This window comes from Mirounga leonina, unplaced genomic scaffold (assembly GCF_011800145.1).
Source record: "Mirounga leonina isolate KUSES-001 unplaced genomic scaffold, KU_Mleo_1.0 Mir_174, whole genome shotgun sequence".
Taxonomy (NCBI): Eukaryota; Metazoa; Chordata; class Mammalia; order Carnivora; family Phocidae; genus Mirounga; species Mirounga leonina.
This window is the reverse complement of record NW_023270451.1, coordinates 72,050,693-72,076,202: the sequence shown is the minus strand read 5'-3', so window position 1 is coordinate 72,076,202 and position 25,510 is coordinate 72,050,693. Positions and strand designations below refer to the sequence as shown.

Here is a 25,510-nt window from a genome sequence, read left to right as displayed (position 1 = left end):
TGCTGAATTCCCACTGTCGGTCCTGATTTCTAACTCAGCTCTGAGTGCACATCCATTAGGGTTTGGTTAGAATCCAGTGCCCATACTCTGTCTTAAAGGTAGATAACGAGTGCCCTCCCTCATTGTCTAGTATCTGCCCCTATGCTCAGCAGCATTTAGCACACATTAGGCCCTCAGGGAATGTTTGCTGAGTAAGGAACACAAGAAAAACAACACACATTTCAGCTTCTCAAAACATTTTTTAATTTTCTGTTTTTCCCACCAAGACCAAAGCTGTACAAACGGGTATACAATTTTGGATCATCACAATGTGAGGCCCAGCTGCCGTGTATGCTTAAAATCCTTTCTGCTCTCCTCTCCACATGTTTCCAAGGTGTGTCCCAGTCAGTGCCTTGCTTTCTCCTGTGACATATCAACCATGGGTAGCAGGAATGCTTGGAGACTTGGGGGGCAATGGCGGGGTTCAGTGTGCCAGGAGAGGTGAGCACCCAAACCACCTGGGAACACTTTAGAAATGGCCTCCGCTGGTGGGTGCACAGAGGTCGAATGTCACGCTGTCCCATCTTCCGTGCACTCAGCTGAGTGGACCAGGGCATCTTTCTAAGGTGAGAAAGACCTAGGGGCTCACATCGAGAGCAAGTAAGCATCTAAGAATCACTCACATCCAAACAATGTTTAACTGAGAGTAAAAGTTCTCTACCCGTTATGTACTCTTGGAAAATAGAGGTTAAAAGATCAAGAGGAGGGTGGACTGCCTTTCATTCTTCCATTTTTGTGATTAATCGGAAGGCTCTTGGTTTTGATGCAGAAGTAAAGACGAAAAGGCAATACACTGACTATATTCTGTGTACAAACGGCCGCACACAAAACTCGCCCAGGGGCTGGGATAAGAGGACTTTGCCCCGTAGCCCTGAAAAGGTCCTGTTTTGGTTGGGAAAACTTGCTGAAAGTTACAGCCAGCTGAGAAGCCACTGATTTGATGTTGGCAACAGAGATAAAAAGCAATGCACATATGCTTATTTCACTGTATTGTAAACTGACAGGGTCAGGAGAGTAAAGACCTGCTCTTGGTGTAAGAGAACCCTATGAAGTGTTTTAAGAAGGGACTGAAACCGAGGGAGCAGTCTGCTTTCTAAAGATGGCTGGGGAGTGGTAATTTGTGCATTCATTTTTTCAGAGTCCAATCTGATACAACCTTCCTCCCATCCCACCCTAGTCACTCAACCCTTTGGAACTGACTGCATTAGAGTAGACGTTAAATCAAAACATTCTGTACTGCAAACTCCCGTTACAGTTTATATGAAAAGCCCAAAGTAAAGAGACAGGAAAAAAATGTATCGTCTTGTCTTCTCTCCACTAAAGTATCAGTGCAGAGAAAAGCAAGTCTGCTTCGAATATACCAGATAACATACCGGAGAAAGAAGCAAGTGTGACTGAGTAAACGAAAATAGCGCCCCCCCCCAGCCCAGCAGTGTGCTCGATTAAACCGTCGTTATTTTCTTATCCTTGGTGGCTTGCTTGATGGCAGCCTGCTCGCAAATGATCTCCTTGAGCCGCTGCAGCCTCATGTTCTGGGTGGTCTGGTCTCCCACCCCAGTCTGGCTGCGGTGTAGCAAGGTCAGGGCGTGGATGTACTCTAGCTCCGTGTACTTCACGCCCTGGTCCACCACCAGGTTCAGGAGCTCGTCAGCCGTGTTGTATAACATCTCGTAATATTGCCTGAGGAAGAAACAGGGGACACTGTTCACCATCTCCATTGTCAGCCATTTATGTGGTTTCAGTGGCGATGAATATGCTGTTTATAGATTACTTATTCCATAAGCATTTGTCGATCACTAGACATTGTTCTAGGTCCTATGAATATAATGGAGAACAAGACAAACACGATCTCTGTCCTCTTGGAGATCAGTGGAGCTTTCTTCATGAGAATAAGTCTAGGGGCGCCTGGGTGGCTCAGTCGTTAAGCGTCTGCCTTCGGCTCGGGTCATGATCCCAGGGTCCTGGGATCGAGCCCCGCATCGGGCTCCCTGACCAGCAGGAAGCCTGCCTCTCCCTCTCCCACTCCCCCTGCTGGTGTTCCCTCTCTAGCTGTCTCTCTCTCTCTCTCTCTGTCAAATAAATAAAATAAAATCTTAAAAAAAAAAAAAAAAAAAGAATAAGTCTAAATGAAGGTTCCGGGAGAACTCACATCTTTCAGGGTCTCCGTTCACTTAAGATTTGCCCTAATGTTATATTCACCTAGGAAGATCCAAAGAAAAAGAAGTAGGGGCAGAACCAGAAGGAGAGAAATAATCATCTGACAGACACTGCGAAAGCTGTTTTTGTCTTATTCAATCCCTCATTCATTTATTTATTCGCTGGAGGCTCTGTGAAATGTATGGTTTTCTCCTCCATAAGGTGGGATAATAATAGTACCTACCTCTTAGGGTTATTGGAAGAATTCATCCATATAAAGCACTTGGAATGGCGCCCGACAAACATCCATGCTCCATAAATATTAGCTATTATTACGTGAAATAGTAATAATTAACAGGAATGTAATGATAGTAACGTAAGTTACTATCATTACATTACTATAATGATGAGCAAGACAGGGCCTCTCTCCTCAAATAGCTCAGAGATAAATTGGAAAGATCATGAAAAGTAGGGAAATAATGATTGCACTTCTGTTGACGAAGTTCATTTTCATGTACTGCGTCATTTAACCCTCACTACACCTAGGGAGCTATTAGTCACTTTTTTCAGATAAGGAAACTGAAGCATGGCCAAGTTACAGGACTTGTTTAGCATCCCAAAGAAGTGAGGGGCTGTGGCAGGATATGCACCCAAGTTTCTCACTCTCCTTCTTTACAGATACAGACAAGAATAATGGTCCATGTGACATGAAGGAAGTATAAATGTTATAAAATTATAGCAGAGGAAGGAGAAATCCTACCATGCTGAGGGGAAGGTGAAGAATCAAGGAAGACCTCATATGGGGTACAATATTGTCAGGCAGGGCTCCCAGGGAGGAAATTCTAGATTAAGGGAAGAGAGAAGAGCAGAAGCAAAGACTCCTCCTGGGAAGAGGAATCTGGCTAGCCTGGGGAGTGTAGGTGGACAGCAAAGTTGTGGGAAAAGGCAGTTGAAGCCAGAAGGCAGACTGTTTGACATCAGGCTAGTTAAATTAATAAAGAACATTAGACTTAGTCAAGTCAGTAAAGGACCTCACTCCCTTACCCCCCAAGGTTCTGTTGAGAACAGAAGCACCATCCAAGTTGTGCTTCTGGAAAATTAAGGTGACAGTGGTACACAGAATGGTCTGGGGGGGCAGGGGATTAGCCATAATTCTCGCAGAAAGTTGCAGACTTGAGATCCATTTGGCTGCAAGGCCATTTTCCTGGGTGGAGGAGAGAAGAGTAGTACCCGTAAGAGAAACAGGCATTACAGTGAGTCTCCAATGCAGAGAGAAGATGGGGGAGGTAGGAGTCAGGAAAGGAGAAGGCAGCCATTTACCCTTCTTAAAACCAACATCATGCCACCACTATCCCTCACGGAGTCTGCACTGAGGCTCAGACTTGCACGTTTACTACAAATTACGCAGGAGGTAAAGTTGAGTACAGGCTCTGGGCCAAGCGATGCTATGACAGCTGGTTAGGCAAAGAACAGAGAAGCCTTCCCAGGCACAGTTTACTTCCTTCTCTCTCCCTGACAGGAAAGGCAGCTCTGCCTCAGTGCAGGGGCAGACCAAGGCAGAAGGCCCAAGGCAACTCCAGAGACGAAGGGATAAATCGGACCTACCAGGATCATTGGACTTGGGTCTTGCATTTGTTTCTTGTTTGTCAGGAACATCTTGATAAAAAGAACATCCTCTGTGAGAAGTAAGCTATCCTTGTAGTAAGGAATATATTCTGGGAGCTCATAATTTCAGGAATATTTTATAAATTGTTGCTACAATGGGAATATGGTCAGTAAGGGCATTAGTGTCTTTTCACATGGCTAGTTCCTTTTCCTGCTCTGCTAAACCTCCTTTTCTAAATAACGTATTCTTAAAAAAAAAAAAAAAAGAATACGCTTTCACAAATATTTCCTAAATAGTGGCAGGAATAATGAGTGCTCATCTTATATTGGCAAGTTTATGAGTGACTCCAGGCAGCAAAAAGGGTCAACATCCTTGTGTAGAGGGTCCTCTTGGGGCTAGTTTTCTGTAAGTGAGTGTTCACTTTAACTTCCTGGAACCACATATTTAGAAATCACTGGTCAAAGGTAACCTTGATGTTGACAGAGGTACTTCTAATAGAAGAGGCAAATTAGCCTCCAGCCTGCAGACTTCTGGGAGCCCAGTAGCAGATACGGTCAGGAACTTTTCTGAAGCTTCATGTTCAGCATAAAACCCATGTGAACTATCCTTACTCCACAATACATCTGTTGTAACTTAAAAATACAAATTTTAAGAAAAACCTGATGCTGTAGGAAGATGCATCATATTTATCTGATGGCTTCACGTGTCCCTTGGCACACCTTGGCTCCCTCCCTGATACCAGCCCCTGTTTTGAGAAATGGGGCCCCCTGCATCATCTAATTTGGTTTCCCTCGGATGCACAGGTGAGGGAGAGAGCTGCCCATTTAGGGAACTACCTAAGAAGACCTTTTAAAACTCGCTCGAAAAGAGTACATGTTCAAATCTAGACTTAACTAATGTAATGAGAGAGAATTGGGGGGCTCATGATTCTTTCAAAGCTAGAAGGGACATGATGGCTGCAGTTCTCGGCTGGTGGTTCTCCAGCTAGAAAGTGCTTGGGGGGCTTATGAAAAGTGCAGATTCCTCAGGACCCACCCCAGCTACTGTGATTCCCAAAGGTCCCGAACCACCTGGGTCTCTGACCCAGAGTCTCTCTGGTGTGGGAAGAGTTACAGAACCATCCCCATCTCCTTGAGCCAAGGACCTAAAACCATTAGGGAAGGAGACAGAAGCAGTAAGTGGATGGTTATGCTTTTCACTGAGATTAAACCAAAAGAATTGGGTTTCTTTGTATTATGATGTTGGTATTTTCATCATTTATCTTAAGAAGTAACATCGAGCCCATCTAACCAGATGAATTGGATTTCTTTTGAAAAATCTGATGAATTGTTTCCAGGGATACTGGATGGTTTTCTACAGAGACCACTGTTCCATGCTGGGAGCAAACAACAAAACAAAGATGCCTGGATTTCTCGTCCTGGATCCTCCAGTGTGGTAAGTGATAAAGGGTGAGCCACTTAAGTCCTTAACGTTTCAATATCCTCTGTGCAATGAAGACCTTTATAAATCCCAGAATGACACTCTGAAGTGGACTCGGAGACTAAAAGAGCCCTCTAGAGCCTCAGATGAACACTGTCCCAGAACTGCAAAGCTGAGTTATTAAACAAAATCGACAGGTAACTGATGGTGTATTTTCTGCAGTTAGGGAAAAAAATTACCCATAACCACGATGATATATTAGGTCATGAAGAAACATAAATATTTAAAGATGGAACGAAATTCATTCATCTTGCAGAATAGTACCCGGTAGCAAAGACAACACTAAATCAGCACAGCAACAGTTGTAATTGGAGGTAGAGAAAGGGTGCTACAAGATGCCCCAAGGAGAAAATAGGAAAATGCCCCCAAACTGTACAATTAGAATGGGCCTCCAGGATAAACACTGACACGCTGAAATGAAATCATGTAACCCAACTGGGATAAATAATTTACCAGCACTCACTGAAGCTCCAGGAAAATGAAAGCTTGATCTTTATCATCACGCATTACAATAGCAGCCATGGCTTCCAGGCATCACATTTTGTAGGAGACAGCACTTAGCTGCCCGGATGGGATCAGTGAACACACATTTGATTTAGGCCTTTTCTGGCTCATGACTTATACGGCAAGTCTCTTCAAAGCCCATAACATTCGGGAGCCAACTGCCAGACGTGGACTAAGGATCCTATTCTGGAGACCAGAGTTCCAGGTCACCCTGATGGGTGGAGGTGGCTTCTTCCCATGGTTTCTCTCTCTCTTTGCTGTGCACCTTTGGGCAGCAGTTCCCACAGTGGCCTGAGTGTAGAGGGAGGTGGGTGGAGCAATAGGATAGCGGTGGGGGTGGGTGGGGTGTCACCTAGACTGGTCTCCTGCGCCCAGTCAAGAATCTGACAGCGTCCATACTTTGTTCTGGTGCAAATTATGTTCTCATACCTTCTTCACGTTCCCTTTTGCAATGGGCTGTTCTTCCCTGTGTTTTGTTCTTACTTTTTTAACGGTATTGAACTGTAACTCTTTCTCCCCATTGATGGCGTTGGCAACTATCTACACAAGTGAGGCCAGGAAGGGCATGTTGGGAAGCTGGGCAGGGCTCCTCTTTAAAAGTTTTCAAATGGAGTTTATTTTATCTTTCTCTGGCTGGGAAATTAATTTACATGTCATATAGACTACATGGACTCAACACAAAGATTAAGCAGAAGAAAAAAGATTACTCCTATAAGTCCTTTATAAAGACATACCACATTTTTGCATTTCCTTCCAGTGTTTGTTTTCCATATGTGATGTTCTACCAATTTCTCTATTACAGTTGAAATATGTGGGTTGACAGACTATTGGACACTTTTGTTTCCAATTTTATTTATTTATTTTAAAAGATTTCATTTATTTATTTTGAGAGAGAGAGACAGCATGAGTGAGGGGGAGGGGCAGCGGGAGAAGGAGAGGGAGAAGCAGGCTCCCCGCTGAGCACGGTGCCTGTACGGACATTGGGCTCAATCCCAGGACCCCGGGATCATGACCTGAACTGAAGGCAGACGCTTAACCGACTGAGCCACCCAGGAGCCCCTTTGTCTCCAATTTTAAACACTTTCTTTCCTGAGGATAGATTCCAAAGCAGATTTAGTCAAAGATAAGTATAGTATTTAGGACTTGGGCAGTGCTGCCAAACTGCTTCCTAAAAAAGTTGCTTCCATTTGTCTTCCTACCAACAACACAGGACTGCACCTACCTCCTCATATTCTTTTAACATACATGAAGTTAAACCATTTTTCACCTACTTACTGTTTTTTTTTTTTTAAAGATTTTATTTATTTATTTGAGAGAGAGAGAATGAGAGAGAGCACATGAGAGGGGGGAGGGTCAGAGGGAGAAGCAGGCTCCCTGCCGAACAGGGAGCCCGATGCGGGACTCGATCCCGGGACTCCAGGATCACGACCTGAGCCGAAGGCAGTCGTTTAACCGACTGAGCCACCCAGGCGCCCACCTACTTACTGTTTTTTAATGTACGTAAGTCTGTATGTACATATAAACAAATTGTTGATACCTTTGTATATTTTGAGTATAAGTGCTCTTCTTATTTAAGGGCTCTTCAGAAATTTCCATAAACAAGAAGCAAGGACGATTCTAGTCTCTCATCCCTGGTTCTACCTCCCACTCTGCCATACTCATCGTAAAAGTTATCACTGCATCTCTGAAAGCTATTGCAAACAGTTTCAGCTCTCTTCTTTGTAAATTGAGGAAAGCAAGCCCCGATAAAACCAGCTATTCCCACACAGCAACTGTCAATTTTGGACCTGCAGGCAGTCCCGAGAGTCTAGGGGTGGGGATGGAAAGAAGGTGCTAACTGGGGGCTGTCCACAGTCCCTGGGGAAAGCTTTGCCATCTGCCTCCCTTTACAGAGTGGGGTCCAGAGTCCTAAATCCCTGAAGGAAAACTGTATTTTCCATGGCTACCTAGTTATGTCTCATGCTGGGTGTGAGAACCTGTCTTGATTGAGGTACTATTAATAATAATGTCTAAATTTTAGGTGCACTGCCATATTCAACCCTTTGACGTAGCTCTGCAATCATCCACACTGCACAGATGAGCAAACTGGGCTATCTGTCTAAGGCCTCAACATCAAGGACTGTGAACCTGTACTTACTCCAAAGCCACTATAATATGGACAGAATGGAAGCTGTAAAAAGCAAAAGTACTAACTGCAAAGAAAAGTTGTATAGCAAATTTTAGTCCTGATTCAGGCAACAGGGACAAAATAAAATCCACATACGAACTCAACTCTCTGCCTTCCACTGTAATGGAACAAGCCAGTATTTCGGCAATTCAAAATTCATTTACACACTTTGTAGTTATATTTGAACAGCACTGGATTTGATCTGGGAATTCAGCACTCTGAAACAAATAATGAAGTCATGCTGTCCAGTCAGCATTCAAAAGTTACAGAAATGAGTTTTGGCTTTTTCATTTTGTCACCTATTTCTTGCTTTTTGCCCCTTTCCAAGCGGGTAACAGACAAAGCGACCTTTATTTCCAAAAGCTGGCTGCCCTTCTGACTGATTACTTCCTTGAGGAAGAGGGATAATTAAGCAAAGTCACTGTAAAGGCTTTCTCATCTAGTCCTTCCTGAGATAATGAAAGTAATAATGTCAACAAGAGAATTGGGCTCTGAAGTAGACTTCTCAAATTTAAATTTTGAAGGAGGAAAATTTTACCTGAATATAACTTAGTATTGACAGTAGCCCCCCCCCATTCTTTTTAGCCGACAGCTGCAGCATTTTGAGAACTTTAATCAAAAACCCAGTAGTAGATGGGTCACTAAATTGTTGGATAAAACGTTCAACTCTTGTCTTTCTCTCTTCACTCAATGGCGTCCATGGTAATAAGCAGGGAAATGGAGAAAAAGAAAGGAACTGAATAATCCATAAACTAGATAATCACCCCATAAATAATTAAGAGGTAGTTATAGCAGAACGACTTAGAGAGAAGTAAATACTCAAGAGATCAACTGAGCTCAGATTCTGGTTAAGTCTTTCACTCCCCGCTAACTGGTTGTGTGACCCTGGGCAAAGGCTGTCGGCTCTCTGGACTTCTGCTTCCCATATGGAAAACAAAGAGGTCAGAGCAGATGCTATTTAAGCATTTTTGGATTTTAAAACCTTTATAGCGTCCTCCGCTTGCTCCTTTAAAAACCACAGGCTTCCATCAGAATTAGCTGATGCTGATTTTCCCTGAACCGTAGTAGGTGAGACGCTGCCCTGATTGATTTGGAAACATTCTGAACAAGTGTAAACTTAGCTCAGATGTGTACTTTCCAGACCAATAATAAAATGGATGGTAATCCTGTGTGTCAGAAGAATAAATTAGTTTATTAAAAAATATAATATAATTGCTCTCATTTGTCTTCCCCTTCAAAGAGCTTAGAGTTTATTACAGACATGATTGAAAATTCTAATTTGAAATCGGGGAAGTTATTTCCATTTCGGGAATGAGAAAACTCAGGTAGAGAAAAGCGAAATAATTTTCAGAGAGGTGGGGGCAGAATTAGATTTATGTTCTATAGGGATGGTTTTTAACATTCCTGACAACAGACTGGGTGCAGATATTTGTTCGGATCAGGGGATTCCAGAAGAGAAGTGTGGTCTTTAGAAAAGACAGCGTAGAAATTCCTCAGCTGGTGGCAGTAGAAAATCATTCAAGAGGAAGTCAGAGTCTGAGAATCTGCTGTGCTAAGGCTTGAAGGGGCACCTACCTACATCTTCTTCATAGAAAGTGGCATACACACACTGCCTTCATGGACAGCACTGTGCTTAAACTGCAGTTACCTGCTGGCTGAGTTCTGATAACCAGCATGCTTCAGTAGTAATGGCAAGTGTCTCTCCTGAGGAGATGTTAAAAGCTAACGTTGGCTGTGTTCATCCTTCTCGGGAACGTTACCCTGATATTTGTGATAGCAGCCTCCAGAGCCTTGCTTTGTTTCTCTTCGGAGAACACAACCACTCAAAACAAAGCAATTCCTTGGAGGTCCACCACTTTTGAGATGATGACCCTCTCCCAAGCTCACCGATAGTCCCTGAAATGGGAAGAAAATTTCTTCTGGTTCCCTCAGCTAGAAATTTTGCTCCCCACCTTCGCAACACCTTCTAAATTTATAGTATCTGCGGCTGAAATTTCCTCCTCGACAACTTAAGGATTCATATGTCACTCTCTGCTCCATCAGATAATTTTTTAAATTAAGTTTTCTACAGCAGGGCTAAAGGAAGATCTGCATTTTAAATTCAGTACAATTAAAACTGTGTCTCTTTGGTCTGGCACTGCCGTCGGTCAAACCCCATTTGTATGAATAATTATTCAGTCCATTAAGAAGTCTGCTCAACTCCTTCTCCCATTTTGAAGGTTTTAATAAATATTGATCAGGCACATTTCTGTTTGCCTTGCCAAAGCAATTCTGATGGATTCATCTTCTGATGTTATCAAATAATGAAATATGAAAGAGTGAATAGAATTACCCTCTTGTTCTGTGATTTTTATTTAGGTCCGTCATTTTACTTTCATAACTGTGTTTGTCTCATACTCCTGTAAATGTTCTTTTGATTATCAAAAGGTGAATCCAGGTTAAGGAGAGTTATACTGTGCTGAATATCACTTTAGAGAGTTTTTTCAATTTAAAAAAATAATTTATCGAAGATCACAGGTTGATAAAAGGAGATAGTATTATGTACTTTGGTGGTCTCAAAGCTACATATATAGCTTTAAAAACCACATACATAGCACAAGGCCCTTATACTGTATATTATCTATACTTCCCAGATTAGCCATCTGGGAAACGGTTGCTGACATATGCAGAACAAAAATAATTCAGAGGCCCTATGGTTTTTTCAGTTTTAAGCATTTATCAACTTTTCAATAAATAATGCAAAGGATTTCTTCAAAGGAAAATCTGGTATTATTATCACTAGTACTTAGGAAGCTCTAATAACATCTTAAAAGTTAATACAGTAATGCCCCCTTATCCACAGTCTTGTTATCTGCGGTTTCAGTTATCCGCGGTCAACCATGGTCCACAGCCATGGTCCATATGACTCTCCTCTTGACGTATCACTAATAGCAGCCTCATGCTACATCACATGCCTACGTCATTCACCTCACTTCATCTCATCACATAGGCATTTCATCATCTCCCACCATCACAAGAAGGATGAATACAAGATATTCTGAGAGAGACCACATAACTTTTCTTACAGTGGATTGTTATAATTGTTCTATTTACTATTAGTTACTGTTGTTGATCTCTTACTGTGCCTAATTTACAAATTAAACTTTGCCAATGGTACTATGTATAGGAAAAAGATAGTATACATAGGGTTGAGCGCTATCCGTGGTTTTAGGCATCTGTGGCGGGGTCATGGAAGTCATTCCTTGCACATAAGGGGGGACTACTATATAACAGAGAAAATTACAGAGGTATAGTCCTTGGCTTCAAGAAGCTTCTTTTATCTACACTTTAAAAAATACAACCCAGACCCAGATCAAAGGTATCTAGGACACTAGGTAAATACTTTACAGTAAAATAAATCTGGGCTTGCCAGCCAGCCTGCCCATTCTGCTCCTCTCTCTTGGTATGTGGTAAAGAAGAAAAGAGTTGGAGGGCGCCAGACAAGGAACAGAAACCAAGGACAGGATTCTGCTCCAGTGACTACCAGTTAGTGATGGGATGGAGAAGTGAAGGGGTAACTGGTGTTGGGTTTCCATATTTATAATATGGAGATCCTCCTCTACCTGTAAGTGTTTGGGGAGAAAGGTCAGTGAGGATAGGCATGGACTACCTGGCTTCGATGGAAGAACTTGCCATTAGAATATTCCAGTAGCTGCCAGTTAGTTTTGTTCTTTAGCCATTGACTCTGCCCCTAGCCAGCTACCTCACAAGTGTGTTTAGACAAGGTCTGGGTAGAGCTGAATGGATAGTTCACTGCAAGCCATCATCACTGCTGGGGAGCCTAGATGCAAGAACTGTTAATTCAGCCATCAGTTGGCTAAGTTACTCAAACCCTTACTAATGATTTTTGGCCTTAGTTAGGGACCCCAGGACACTTCTCAATATTGTTATAGGGGATTTCTCTACTTTGCTGAGACCAAAAAAAAAAAAGTATCTTTTAGGACTGAAGGGCCAGAAAGAAAAATGGGTTTGGCAGAAGAACAAAAAACCCCAGCAGATTATTTGAAAAGCGTGAGCATATGCAAATCAGCAGGTCCCAATGGCAAATACTCCAGGGTGTTATTTACTAAATCCTCAGGTTATTTACAGAAGCGAGAAAACCTAAATAAACCAAAGCTACAAAATGGGCCACCTGAGATTCAAGGACATGTGACTCAGAACTGATGTCAATTAGAAAAATGATAGACTAAATCAGAAAGAGCTAATGGAAATATGTACATATCCAGCAGGGTTTAATTAAAAACCCCAATATTCTGACAAATGTGATGGATAGCTTTGGGTAGCAATGTGAATGTGGTGGATGAAAAGACCACTGTGGCTGATATATACGTGGATGTCAGTGAACCATTTTATACAGTGCCTCTAAAAAAAATATAACTAGCAAAGTGAATTTATTTTGAATGGCTACCTGTGATAGGACACAGACTGAAGAACAAACAAAGGGTAATGATAAAGGCAAATCAACAAATTCAGAGAGAAAGCATCGAGTGAATGCTGAGAACACTGGCTTATAACTGATCTCACTTAATACCTTAATTAACGTGCGAGCACATACAGGTGCCGCAAAGGGCAAATGTTACTAAATGGGGAAGGGCTGTGAACAGCAACAAAGAAAGAGAAAGAATGTAAAGGACTCCAGAGAACTCAGAGTTAGGGGCAGAAAACAATGAAATGAGATATATGTTGGAAAAACCCAAGAGAACTTCTCTAGAAGAAATTCTACCCTTCTATATTTTATAGTGGGGAGAAACCTTAGAACAGCACTGGTAAAAATGGTTCGTGAGGGTGTGTGTGTGTGTGGGGGGGCGGTGTAAGGACATGGAACCAGAGAATTTTCTTACTACCTGTAAAAAAAAAAAAAAAAGTACCAGTTATAGGTCAAGGAGGTGATGATAACCCCCCTTTGTTGTGCTTCATAGTTCTGTATTGCTTTATACCCTAAGCCAACTGAAAGAAAATCAGAAAAGAGCATCAAATGGGATTTAAGGGACAAAAGGTTGGAGGAAATTAGAGGATTAAAAGAAATTCAGTCCAATGTTTGTTCCAGTGTCAGCTTATGAATGAGCGAGGTTTTCCCTGACCACCTTCTCGAAAAGGATACCTGCCCCACTTACCAAGCTTTGTCCTTCTGAACTGAACTGAGCTTCACTTCTGTTTAGCATCGATCTTCATCGAAACATAAATGTATATTAAAAATGTCTTCTGGGAACAGTTGTATTTTTATGTTATACGTATTTTAAAAATGTATGTACATATAGAGACACAGCGTCTTAGAGTGGTTAAGATCACGGATCCAGGAGCCAGTGACCTAGATTTGAATCCTAGTTCCGTCTCTTACTATTTCTATGCTCTTGGGCAATTTACTAATCTCTCGGTGACTTCTTTTATTCATCTGAGCAAGGAAATGGTAATACAGGGTTGTTACAAGGATCAAATGACGAAGAAGAGTGGCTGGGACGGTGTTTAGTGTTGTGTAAGTATTTACTACATAAATGTCTGCCGCCCCCTCCCAGAACACAGGGGCTGTGATAGGGTTGGCTTCTGTCTCACTCCTTATTACCCCCTGGCCCGAGAATAAGACATCTAGTGGGTGTGGAATCATGAAAAGGAATAAATGACTGAGAGAGCCAACAGTCAGTCCCTCTCATTAAGTGACAGAGGACAAAGTAAAAAGCAGTCTGTGATTCTTTGACACTGAGTGGGGAGGAACTATGAATAAAATAGCTATTCCATGTAAAAGGCAGAGGGGTCTTCTGACCCAGCTCTAGGAGGGAGATATGAAGCACCTCGGTGTGGGCCAACTGGTGGCAAATAAAGAAGGGGAGGACAGAGGGAAGAGACTGATTTCTGGCTCATGATGTGCAATCTTCCATCTTTTCTTTCATTCTCTGGTAGAATTAGACACGAATCCCACAACTTTTATCTGATGCGTATGACCTTGGACACTTCTTAGTTTGTCCAAACTTCAGTTTCTTCATTTATACGTGGGGTAGGTAATGTAACATCACAAGTTAAGTTTGAGGATTAAATCAAATGACATGGTAGGACACCTGCCATGTAAAAACGGTAGCAATAACAGCTAACTTTTATTGAATACTTACTATGGACTCTGTACCGGCCCTGTATATGGTATGTCTTTGGATATTCGGGATCGTACGAGGTATCATATTCTCCTCACTGAAATGGTTTCTTACTAATCCTTTCCTTGTCCCTCAGCAGAGGGATTTCTTTTCTTTCCTTTTTCTAAGATTAGCCGTCTGCCTTTGATCCCGACGCTGTTAGGACCCTGCTACGGTTTTGTTTTGTTTTGAACTCTTGTATCTAGTATCTACCCCCTTCCCTGGTTCTTTCATGTCTGCCTTCAAACATCCTTATAGTTTCTCCTCTTTTGAAAACAAAAAACAAGAAACAAAAAAAACCCAAATGCAAACAACAAACCCCAAGACCTTCATGCAATCCTCTGTCTACTCTATCTCTCATCTTATTTCTTTTCTCCTTTTCATTATGAAATTTCTTGAACAAATCATTTGTATTCACTGTCTCTCCTAAAGCCTCCATTTTATCTGAAATTACATTTAAAAAAGTCACCAATGACATCATAGTAGATAAACACAATGGCTTTTACTTAGTCCTCTTCCCCTTGACGGTTTTCCATTCTGAACTCAACTCTCTTTAAGCCACGTTACTAGGTCCTCCTCCAGCACCCTCAGATTCTTCCATTTCTTTCTTGGCTCCTCTTCTGTCTGTTCGCTGCAGGCATTCCTCACAGACAGGCCTTGGCCCTTCTCCTCTCTCTGCTTCCAAAAGTCTTAACTGTGCATGAGATGTTCTTCCTCAAGATCTGGTCTCTCAACAGATCAAAGCTTCATTTTCACGGGTTTCCAGACATTTCTACTAGATGCCCTTATCAGGTGCCTAACTTCCAAAGTTTGCAAAACCTCAAAATAGCAATGTCAGTTTTGACTCTTGTCTGACCGTCACCAGGTGTAACAACTTTTATGCTCCTTGCTTATCTCCAGTCTCATTACCGCAGATTGGAGTCTCTTCTCAGTAGGTTATGACAACTATCGCCTACTGGAGTCTCTCATGCTCACTCACTCGCCCAGACTCATCTTCTCTGGTTCCAACCAGATCAGATTACTATTCTGTATGAAACAAACAAACCCAAAACAAAAATACTTGTGTGGTCACTGGTGTCAACAGCATCAAGTCCCCAAACTTCTAACACTGACATCCAAGGTGGCCCCCATTCCACCCTTTCTTCCATTGTCCCCCTGCATCAACCTTCTCTTTAAGCCAAACTGAGCTAGTCAATGTCCCTAGAACATACTTCGTCCTTTCTGGCACTGGACTTATGTATCAAAGCCTAAATAAACCTCAAGACTGATGAAGTCTCTTTCCTCTATGAAGCTCTCCTCTGAACAACTTCTTTCTTCTCTGTTACTGCATGGGTCCCCCATTTAACATATGACTCTCTGAGCAGTATCTGCTTTTGAAAGAGGTTATTAGTGATAAAATAAAAAAAGTTACTAGGGTCTAACAGGAGGCTACAATAGTACCTACCACATAGAGTGTTAGGAGGATTTATTGAGCTAATACCTGAAAAGTGCTTAAAACAGTGCCTGGCACCTAATATACAAGTGTTTGTTAAATAAGCAAAATAAAAGGTACAAAAAAGCATATAGTGCTAAGCCTTTTTTTTCCACTCCTGTCTCCTAGCTAGCCACCCTGTTTCCTTTCCTAGAGCCCATCACTGTTACTAGTTTTCTGGGTACCCTTCCAAATACATTTTATACCTATCCCAGCGTAGTTTTGTGTGTGTGTGTGCATGCGCATGAGTGTGTCTGAGCATGCACGCGCACGCATATTTAAAGAGAAATGGTGTTTACATGCTCTTCTGCACTTGGCTTTTCCCACTTAACTATATATCTTGGAGATGGTTCTACTTCAGTACATATGGACCTGCCTCATTCTTCTTAATGGCTGCAGAGGATTCAATTGTTTGGATGTACCATAATATATATTTATTATCTTCTCCCAGAATGCAGGCTTCCTGATGCCAAAGCCGATGTCTTACGACTCTCTTCAGCTTCCTCAGTGCTGATATCGTGCCTTTCAAAACCATTCTTTGTTTATTTGCTCAACAAACATTTAAGCATCAATTATGCATCAGGTAGTCTCTAATAGGACTAAGATGTATATAATTATACATAAAATTCTAAATTAGGAGTACGACCATCAACTTATTTAATCTCTTGACAACCACACACAACAGGCTTGATAACCTTAGCCTGGCAGATAAAGCGAGAATCTGAGAAAAAGGTCACAAATCTTCATGGACTGACAGTGGATTCCAAGCCTGGTCCGTGGGATTCTCCATGGGGATTCCGGGAACACTGGTAACTGAGAGCGTCCTATTGCAGGGCAAGAATTTACCCCAGATTCTTCGTTTACAATCGGGATTTGAATCTGGGGAGGGTGTCTGGAGGGATATGAGGTATAACAGGATATAATTAACCCCGGGGAAATTCGTTCTGAGAGTCTGCAGAGAAAATCCGGCATGGAGGGACAGAATAGCAATTTTTTTAAACTGGCCTTTTCCATATAAAAAGACTAAATTGAGACTGTTCAACAATGCCGTTCTCCTAAGTCTATAAATAAAGAAAAGGGTGTTTGATGGGGAAAATATATATAGCATTTGCATTCTTTTTGTAGGAAGAAAAAAGTATCAGATTTGAAAAACTTCCCAGAAAGGGCACCTTATAAGAGGAAGGTCTTTGAGCGCGGTTAATACCTCTATTTAAATGCTAATGCTAACCTATAGCTCTGGACCACACAAAAATGAAAGTTTTTCAAAGACCATAAAGCGAATTTAAAATAAAAACTTAATTTCCCGAATAAAAGATTTTTTATTTCGGCAGAGAAGCGAATACACGGAATTGCACGCACGAGAGGAATACCCTGCTGATCAGGGTAAAAACCAGCTGCCAAACCACCACAGTGGGCCAGGCTAAGTGGCAGGGACAGGGGGCTGCCTCTGTCACAAATTGGGGTTTCCCCTCAAAAGACTTCACTTTGGAGCTCAGTGTTTGCCTCAGACTGTACCTGATGGAGGGTGCGGCTCCCCCCTCCCCCCTGCCCCGGCCAGTGTGGAGGGAGCCTTGGTGTTTGGAAGGAAAGCTGGAGCCCCGGGCAAGGAGGAGGCTCACAAGGTTGGGGGGGGAGGTCACTGGGTCCAGAAGAACGAGGAGGACACAGAGTGCACAGCTCGGGGCTCCTGGGAGGTTTAGTGTTGCTTTATTTCCCACGGGAACCAACAGTCATGAATGCAGTGACCGAGGCCCGGTGGCAGCAGGAAAACGTCTGTTCTGAAATCCGAATATGGCATAGCCTGTGAGAGACCACATGTTCCATGTGGGTGCGCAGGGACAGCCACTCAGAAGACTAACATTAAACACAATCAGCAAGTACCTGGGGGTGGGGGTAATGACTAGGAACGGGGCGCACAAGGAGGCCTCTAGGCTGATTCTAACAGTCTGCATTTTTAGGTGGGTGATGGTCACATGGTTGTAGCCACGCTCTATAATTAAGTCCTGTAGTTTACTGTATGTAGGTTATATCTCAATAAGAGCATATTACCTTCCTCCCCCACCCACCTAAAAAACAGAAAAGAAAATGAGAGCAGGCGATAGGCCAGGAGTTGGGGTGGGTACCTGGAGACTTTTCAACTCAACCTCGAGTCCTAACATTACGACAAATGCTGATTTTATGAACTTCAAAAACATTACGGGGGTAAAAGAAGCTAGTCACAAAAGACCACATGTTACATGATTCCGTTTAAATGGTATATCCAGAAGAGGCAAAGCCACAGAGACAGAAAAGAGATTAGTGGCTGCCACGGGTGGGAGTTGGGAAACGAGGAGTGCCTGTTAATGGATACAGGATTTCTTTTTGAGGTGATGAAAATGCTCTCAAATTATCTAATGATGATGGCTGCCCAGCCCTAGACCATACAAAAACCCCACATGAACCGCACACTTTAAAAGGGTTAATGTTTATGGTATGTAAATTATATCTCAAGCTGTTATAAAAATGCTAATTTTATGAACTACAACCCTGACTTCTTTAACTATACCGATGATGTACACCCACAGCCAATAGTGTTATGAAGATTGATCCATTAATCAAGATATTTGCTGCAGTTCAATGTTCGCCTGGGACATTTGCAGAAAAGACTCCGTCAGCTGACAGATACGGAAACATTTTCACCAGCTCCCATTTCCACCAAGTTCCCCTGAAATGTACCAAAGCCGTTTCTCAGGGCTCCATACTTTCATAGGTCCTCCCGTGACCCCACCTCTAACATCTTTGCACTGAATGCCTTTGAACTCCCTCTATTCGTGTACGTTATTGTCAAGAAAAGTTTATGACAACTAATAATGAATAACCCTTACTGGAAAAATAGGTTAGAATTGGGAAGAGTTTTATACACATGATTATGGAGTAACAGAAATACAACCAAGGGGAGCCTGGGTGGCTCAGTCGGTTAAGCGTCTGCCTTCAGCTCAGGTCATGATCCCGCGGTCCTGGGATGGAGCCCCACATCGGGCTCCCTGCTCAGTGGGGAGTCTGCTTCTCTCTCTCCCTCTGCCTCTCCCCCCAATGCATGCTCTCTTTCTCTCTTGCTCTGCACTCTTTCTCAAATAAATAAGTAAAGAAATATATTTTGAGCTGAAGATTCACAATTGATTAAATTAATGTGTTGTTAAGGGCAACAATTAGTATTTATTTAACACTATATGTCAGATGCTTTCCCAATCTCCTGGATTTCAACCTCACAGCCGGAGCTCACAAAGGCTAAATACCTAAGGTCACCTGATGGCTAACCACAGCCTGACTGAACTCCGCTTGCATGATAATACCCTACCCTAGCTTACCTCGCCCAGATCATTCCAGAAAAACTCTGAAATGGGACACGAGAAAACAGTTTACACTCGGGAGCAAGCCTGGGGAGACAAAAATGTTGATTCATAATGGAGAGACCCACTGAGATCCTATTTGTGACAGCCCTGTGTAAACTGTAAAGTGTTATGCAAATACACCTATCTGGCAAAAACATATTATTATTATTATTTTAGCCTGGGTGTTGGACGGGGGTAAAAATCAGAAGCTGAGGTGCAGACAACTCCTCACTGTGTGGCTGCTGTGCTAGCTTATGCTAAGTTAAAGCAAAAGAGGAGACTTCTTGCAATGATCTGCTCTACACAGCTGCCCTTTGGGTCTTTATTCATGGTAATGAGTGACTTTTCAAGGTTGAGTTGAGGCTGCACGAGATAGGAAGGTGCAGGATAGGATGGCCTGTGATCCCAGTGGGTACAGGTTTATAAGAAAAAATATATTCGACCTCAGCCGCAGCAACTTCTTCCTAGAAACATCGCCAAAGGCAAGGGAAGCAAGGGCAAAAATGAACTATTGGGACTTCATCAAGATAAAAAGCTTTTGCACAGCAAAAGAAACAGTCAACAAAACCAAAAGACAACCGACAGAATGGGAGAAGATATTTGCAAATGACATATCAGATAAAGGGCTAGTATCCCAAATCTATAAAGAACTTATCAGACTCAACACCCAAAGAACAAATGATCCAATCAAGAAATGGGCAGAAGACATGAACAGACATTTTTCCAAAGAAGACATCCAAATGGCCAAAAGACACATGAAAAATTGCTCAACATCGCTCGGCATCAGGGAAATCCAAATCAAAACCTCAATGAGATACCACCTCACACCAGTCAGAATGGCTAAAATTAACAAGTCAGGAAATGACAGATGTTGGCGGGGATGCGGAGAAAGGGGAACCCTCCTACACTCTTGGTGGGAATGCAAGCTGGTTCAGCCACTCTGGAAAACAGTATGGAGGTTCCTCAAAAAGTTGAAAATAGCTACCATATGACCCAGCAATTGCACTACTGGGTATTTACCCCAAAGATACAAATGTAGGGATCTGAAGGGGTACGTGCACCCCGATGTTTATAGCAGCAATGTCCACAAGAGCCAAACTGTGGAAAGAGCCAAGATGTCCATCGACAGATGAATGGATAAAGAAGATGTGGTAGATATATACAATGGAATATTATGCAGCCATCAAAAGGAATGAGATCTTGCCATTTGCAACGACGTGGATGGAACTGGAGGGTGTTATGCTGAGCGAAATAAGTCAAACAGAGAAAGACATGTATCATATGATCTCACTGATATGAGGAATTCTTAATCGCAGGAAACAAACTGAGGGTTGCTGGAGTGGGGGGTGGGGTGGGAGGGATGCGGTGACTGGGTGATAGACACTGGGGAGGGTATGTGCTATGGTGAGCGCTGTGAATTGTGCAAGACTGTTGAATCTCAGATCTGTACCTCTGAAACAAATAATGCAATATATGTTAAGAAAAAAAAAAGAAGATAGCAGGAGGGGAAGAATGAAGGGGGGGAAATCAGAGGGGGAGACGAACCATGAGAGACGATGGACTCTGAAAAACAAAATTACACTTCCTTCTCAACAGTCTAAGTTCAGGGGCAGAGGAGAGAACTCAGCTGCTGCCCCAAAACTTACTGGAGTGGAGCGTATCTGTTACAGTTCAAAACCAAAGGATTCGATGGTCTGAGGCTATGCTGGAAGAGGTTACACGTTACTTACAGGCCAGGAAGGAACCGTTACGTCCGGAGGGCCCTGATGTACCAACCAGGCAAGTGGCAGTATCCCTCCCAAGGGAGGTTTGTACCTCTGCTGAGCTTTACCGGGAAACATTTCTAGTGCTTTCCAAGAGAAACATTTCCAGTGCAGCGGTGAAACAAACATTGGTTTGTGACCCAAATGTTTTTTGCAAATGTTTTCTCAGGCTGGGGGGGTGCATGTGTTTACAAACCATTTGGGCAGCAGACCTGCAGGGATGTTTCAGAAATACTTGCTTGGAGGGGCAAAATCACAATGCTATCAAGTGCAGCCAGGATGTCATTAAGAAAATGCCTCTGTGTTCTTTTATATTCCATGTGACAGTGTAGGCATGACATCTGATGTGCATCTATTCCAGCCCTTGCCCTGTCACTAGCTCATGAGTGATCACGATCATAGCACTTAACGTCCCTGTACCTCAGTTTCCCTATCTGGAAGCATACATGCGTTAGACTAGAAAAATGACATCTGAGCACCATCCCAGCCCATGAGGGACACTGAAGTGGGAGGAGAGGCAGCATCATTGTTATTATTTCCATTTTCCAGGAAAAGAAATTTACGCGTTGGAGAGATGAGCCCCCAGGTCATACAGCTCATCAATAGGAGAGCTTCCGATCTTTATCTCCTAAACCACAAAGCCTGTAACTTTTCCATCACACCACATATGCTCGTGAATGTTTTTCTGGCTTCCTGGGTGCCTCTGTACTGAACCACAGTGTCCCCAGTCATAGATGGCCCACATTTATTATTTGTCCTCTTAACTTTCGTTTGTTCCCCACCATGCATTGTGTCACTCAATCTGCCCTAGAAAAAGAATGTTTTTGACAAAAGCACTGAGCACCCTGGGAATGCAGTAGATGCAGCTTGATTTCAGTGCATATTCAATTGAAAGTAATAGTGCCTCCATTGTAATAAAAAAGCTTTATTGTGCTTTGTAATGAAGACACAAAGCACTTAGTTGAAATCACCAGTCTTTTAAGCTCATCTGCTTTATACTCTACTGCAGAGATGCAGATACAAGGGGATTCAAAGGGAATTCTACAGAATGATTCCCTCACAGAAGCCATACTTCTGAGTGGGAACCTCAGCTTTGCCCGGGGACTACCTCTTGGGTCAGCGTTTCTCATCTTTTCTCTGTTCCTCACCATGTTTACGGCAGGAACTCTCTGATCTTTCTCGATGCTTATTCTACTTTGACAGGCTTCCCCAAAAGCTCCATCACACATTACATGATCTCAATCAGGGTATACAAACCCTGTCGCACCCACCTCTATACACACACACACACACACACACAGCCACACAAGCACACCACAATACGAGACCGCTCGCTCAGTGGGAGGAGAGGGAAATGAGGATTTTCAAGCCTTTAAATAAAGATTATAACTGTTGTTGGGCTGTACAAAGATACAGAGTAATTAAAAAGCTCTTCAAAGAATGGAATAAGTACATTAAATCCAGTTAAATAATTTTTCAGAAACACTGCAAGACACCCTTCTTGCTGTTTCATTCTCTTACAATGAACTGAAGGAAGAATATCTCTCTCCAAATGGAACTTTATGGAGTTTCAATAAGCCCCCTCAGCACTTATCTGAATCTTTAATTAGTTCTATAATATACTGATGATATCAAGCCTAATTAAATTTATATAGATAAGGCGCAATGAAATTCTAACCAAGTGAGCTGGAAAGCATATATTAAATAGTAAATTTAATGGTTCAAGCTGAGAACTACAATTTTCTATCAAAAAATTAAATTCAATTTACATGTCGTATTCAAATTGATTTTGAGTGTGCAAATTATTGGAAAAATCTCTTGAATATATCAGTAAAATTGCTAATCCAGTCTGTTTAAATATCAGTTATTAATGTCTGCATTTGCAAATAAGCCACACACATTTGCATTTTTACTGCATATAGTAAAAAATTATCTAAACCTTATGCCATTTTATTAAGAATACTAAGTGATTTTTCTTTTAGCTTCATGCATAAATTAAGGAGCCAAAGAAATGACTATTGGGTTTAAAGAAGAGAGAGTCAGCAATTCAATATATAGCAAGGCAAAGATGATACATATTTTTTGCTGACTAAAGTAGTTTATTCTTTGGGAACAGCAATTATGATGGGAAAATCCTTCCTTATTTAGAATCCACTGGAACGGAACCATACACAAAGATCTGATGCCCTAATCACAGGGAGAGGTGGACATAACACACATCTGGTGGTGTTTGCCATCAGTTTTGGGAGGGGAAGGGAAACGCATTGATATGTTTATCAGAGGGTAAAGGTCCACACTCACATTTCAGCCAAGAAATATGCTTGGGAAGCAATATTAAATATCCACTTGACTAGTCAAAGAGAAGGCCCAACCCCCTATACTGTATAAGATGATTAATACTAGTGCCGTGGGTGGTTGGCTATCATTTAGAACCATCAGCATTAAACATCTTTTTCTTTACTGACATACAAGAATATTGAAGATGTTACAAATATTGTTAACTGAGCTTCAGTGACCTCAGAATTAGCTGCATATTTGTAGTAATTTGTGCATTGATTACTTGGGACCAGCCATTATCTGCTTTCTCCAAAACAAACCTTTATTACCCTGGGATTCTACTGGTTAGAAAGTGATCTTTGAAATGACCAAATATTTATTAAACATCTATTATATGTCATGTGCTTGCATTACGGAAGATACGAATAATAAGTCAGTGATGTCAGAGAACAGAAAAATGAGTGTCAAATAGTCGAACATTCCAGAAATGGGGTGGTAGGTAGTGCGATGCATTTTGAAGAGTGGGAAGTTTAAGACAGAACAAAGGCATGGAGTCCCATGTAGGGAGCACTGTGAGATCAGTGGGAACAGAAGTTTCTGGAATAAACAATGAGAGAAGAAGCTGGCCAGTTAAGAAAGGACAGTGAATAAGATAATTTTTATTCAAGCCTATAAAGTTTGGGCTGGATAATTTATAACAGAGCTGCTCTAAGGATTGAGCAACAAATTAATTTAAGGGAAACAGTATCATAAAGGATGGCTGACACTGGAAAGATATAAATACCAGCTGAAGGATTGCTGCTTTATTCTAAATGTGGGAGAACAGTGATAGCAGAAACAGTAAAACAGCAGTGGAACCTAGAACCTTCTGGAGGAAGAGTCAACAAGTCTTTGTGTTTAAGTGGATTAAGTGGTTGACAAGACTGACAAATGAGCCACAGAGGGTGTTAGAAATTTCTATAATGTAAAATCTAAGGTTAAAGCACTAAGGTTCAGCTTTGGCAGACCTGGAGCCTATTTTTACAGAGAACCAAAACCAGAGTGAATGAGCCTGTCAGTCTGCTATTATTAATATTTGAAAACTTAGAGGAAGAATTTCTTGGACCTGGTAGAGATGATGAAAGAGAATTGTGCGCCAATGATTATCCAGATTTCCCTCCTGAGTGGAGAATGCTCTTAAGTTTAGAAGTGGGAACTTGCTTTATGAGAGAATAAGATGAACTCTTTTCAAATGTAAAGTCTTCAACAAAGTGAAAGCCTATGTATTCTGACATTGTCTTCCCCATCCCCCACCCCCGTGGCTGTTCATTTTGTTGGGGTAGCTAAGCACCACAGTCTGAATAGCTGGGGAGTGGTGGTCAGTTCTGAACGGGGTGATGAGGGGCAGTGAAGAGGGGAACACTCAAGCCTGGCAAGATTATATCATTTCGGCATTAGTATGATGGCCTGTTCTCATCCCTAACCTTTGTTCAGAATGTTCCAAGGATGAGAGAGTAAATACAGAGGGTCCAAGAAAAGGGACTGGGACTCTCACAGCACCTTTTGAAAATTTAGTAAAATCATGGACTGCCTTGCCAGAAAACACTAAAATCGACATCAACACAGATTTTGCATATAATCTTACAGTTTACGGACCCCCTGAAGCTCCATTATGCACTCCATGTGAGGATTACATGGTTTAGACTCTAAATATCACACACAGACATCACCCCCCACATACACATACAAATATCTGCATCTTCATACAGAGACACTCATCTTTTCTACACCAGGCTTATGTGTGTGCGTGTGCACACCTATTTACTAATCAAGCTGCACGCAGCTCTCTTTCACCCACTTGTTATTCTGATTAATCAGGATCCCTATTCACACCAGATGGAAGCAGGAGAGCGGGGCAATTTAAGGTGGGTGGATCTTTCCATGTGGCAGGCAGGAAATGAAAGAAGAAACCTCCGTATCACCACAAGTAGGAACACAGGATACGGGATTTATTGGTACAGACACACACATATGCTTATCTTTAACACTGAGTGCTTTGAGACTGCTGGGTAAGCAAATGTTCATTCACCTTCATTCTCAGGGCCCTCACCCAGAGCTAGTCAAGCTCCAGGAGGGTGTTGGTTCGACTGACAGCCCAGGGAGCTTACAAGAGCCCCTCGGTATTCCCGAAGGTAATATACAGAGATGGGGAGCATCCTGTGGTGTGCCTGCTCCGCTTGGCAGAGGCCTCCTCCCACCACTACCTGAAGAGACGAGGGTCTGGGGGCCATGGAGGGCAGTGAAGGAACATAAGTAGAAATAGGGAAATGAGTATAACAGAGCTGAGAATAAATTAAAAGGAAGAGACGGGGAGAGCCGAGGAATCAGAAGGAAGTAACAGAGAACAAAATAATGTACTGCAAGTGATTTCTCAAAAAAAGACTAATTTACCCACCTAATTCAGCTCAGCACTCTACGACAATTTAAAAGACAAATTAGAGAGGCCAACATCTTCTGAATAACTGACTTCATGCAGTGGCTCTTGAAGGGCATTGATGTA

General features: G+C 42.2%; 1 protein-coding gene across 1 annotated transcript in view; it reads right to left on the bottom strand.

The window, feature by feature from the left end:
- Window positions 1-219: 219 nt before the first annotated feature.
- The window catches only part of EXOC4 (exocyst complex component 4), a 735,341-nt gene continuing 710,050 nt past the window's right edge, over window positions 220-25,510 (bottom strand). Inside the window, exon 18 of the mRNA XM_035021134.1 lies at window positions 220-1,719. Coding sequence (XP_034877025.1) covers window positions 1,482-1,719 — 238 coding nt within the window. The 3' untranslated portion in view covers window positions 220-1,481. The remainder of the gene's footprint in view (window positions 1,720-25,510) is intronic.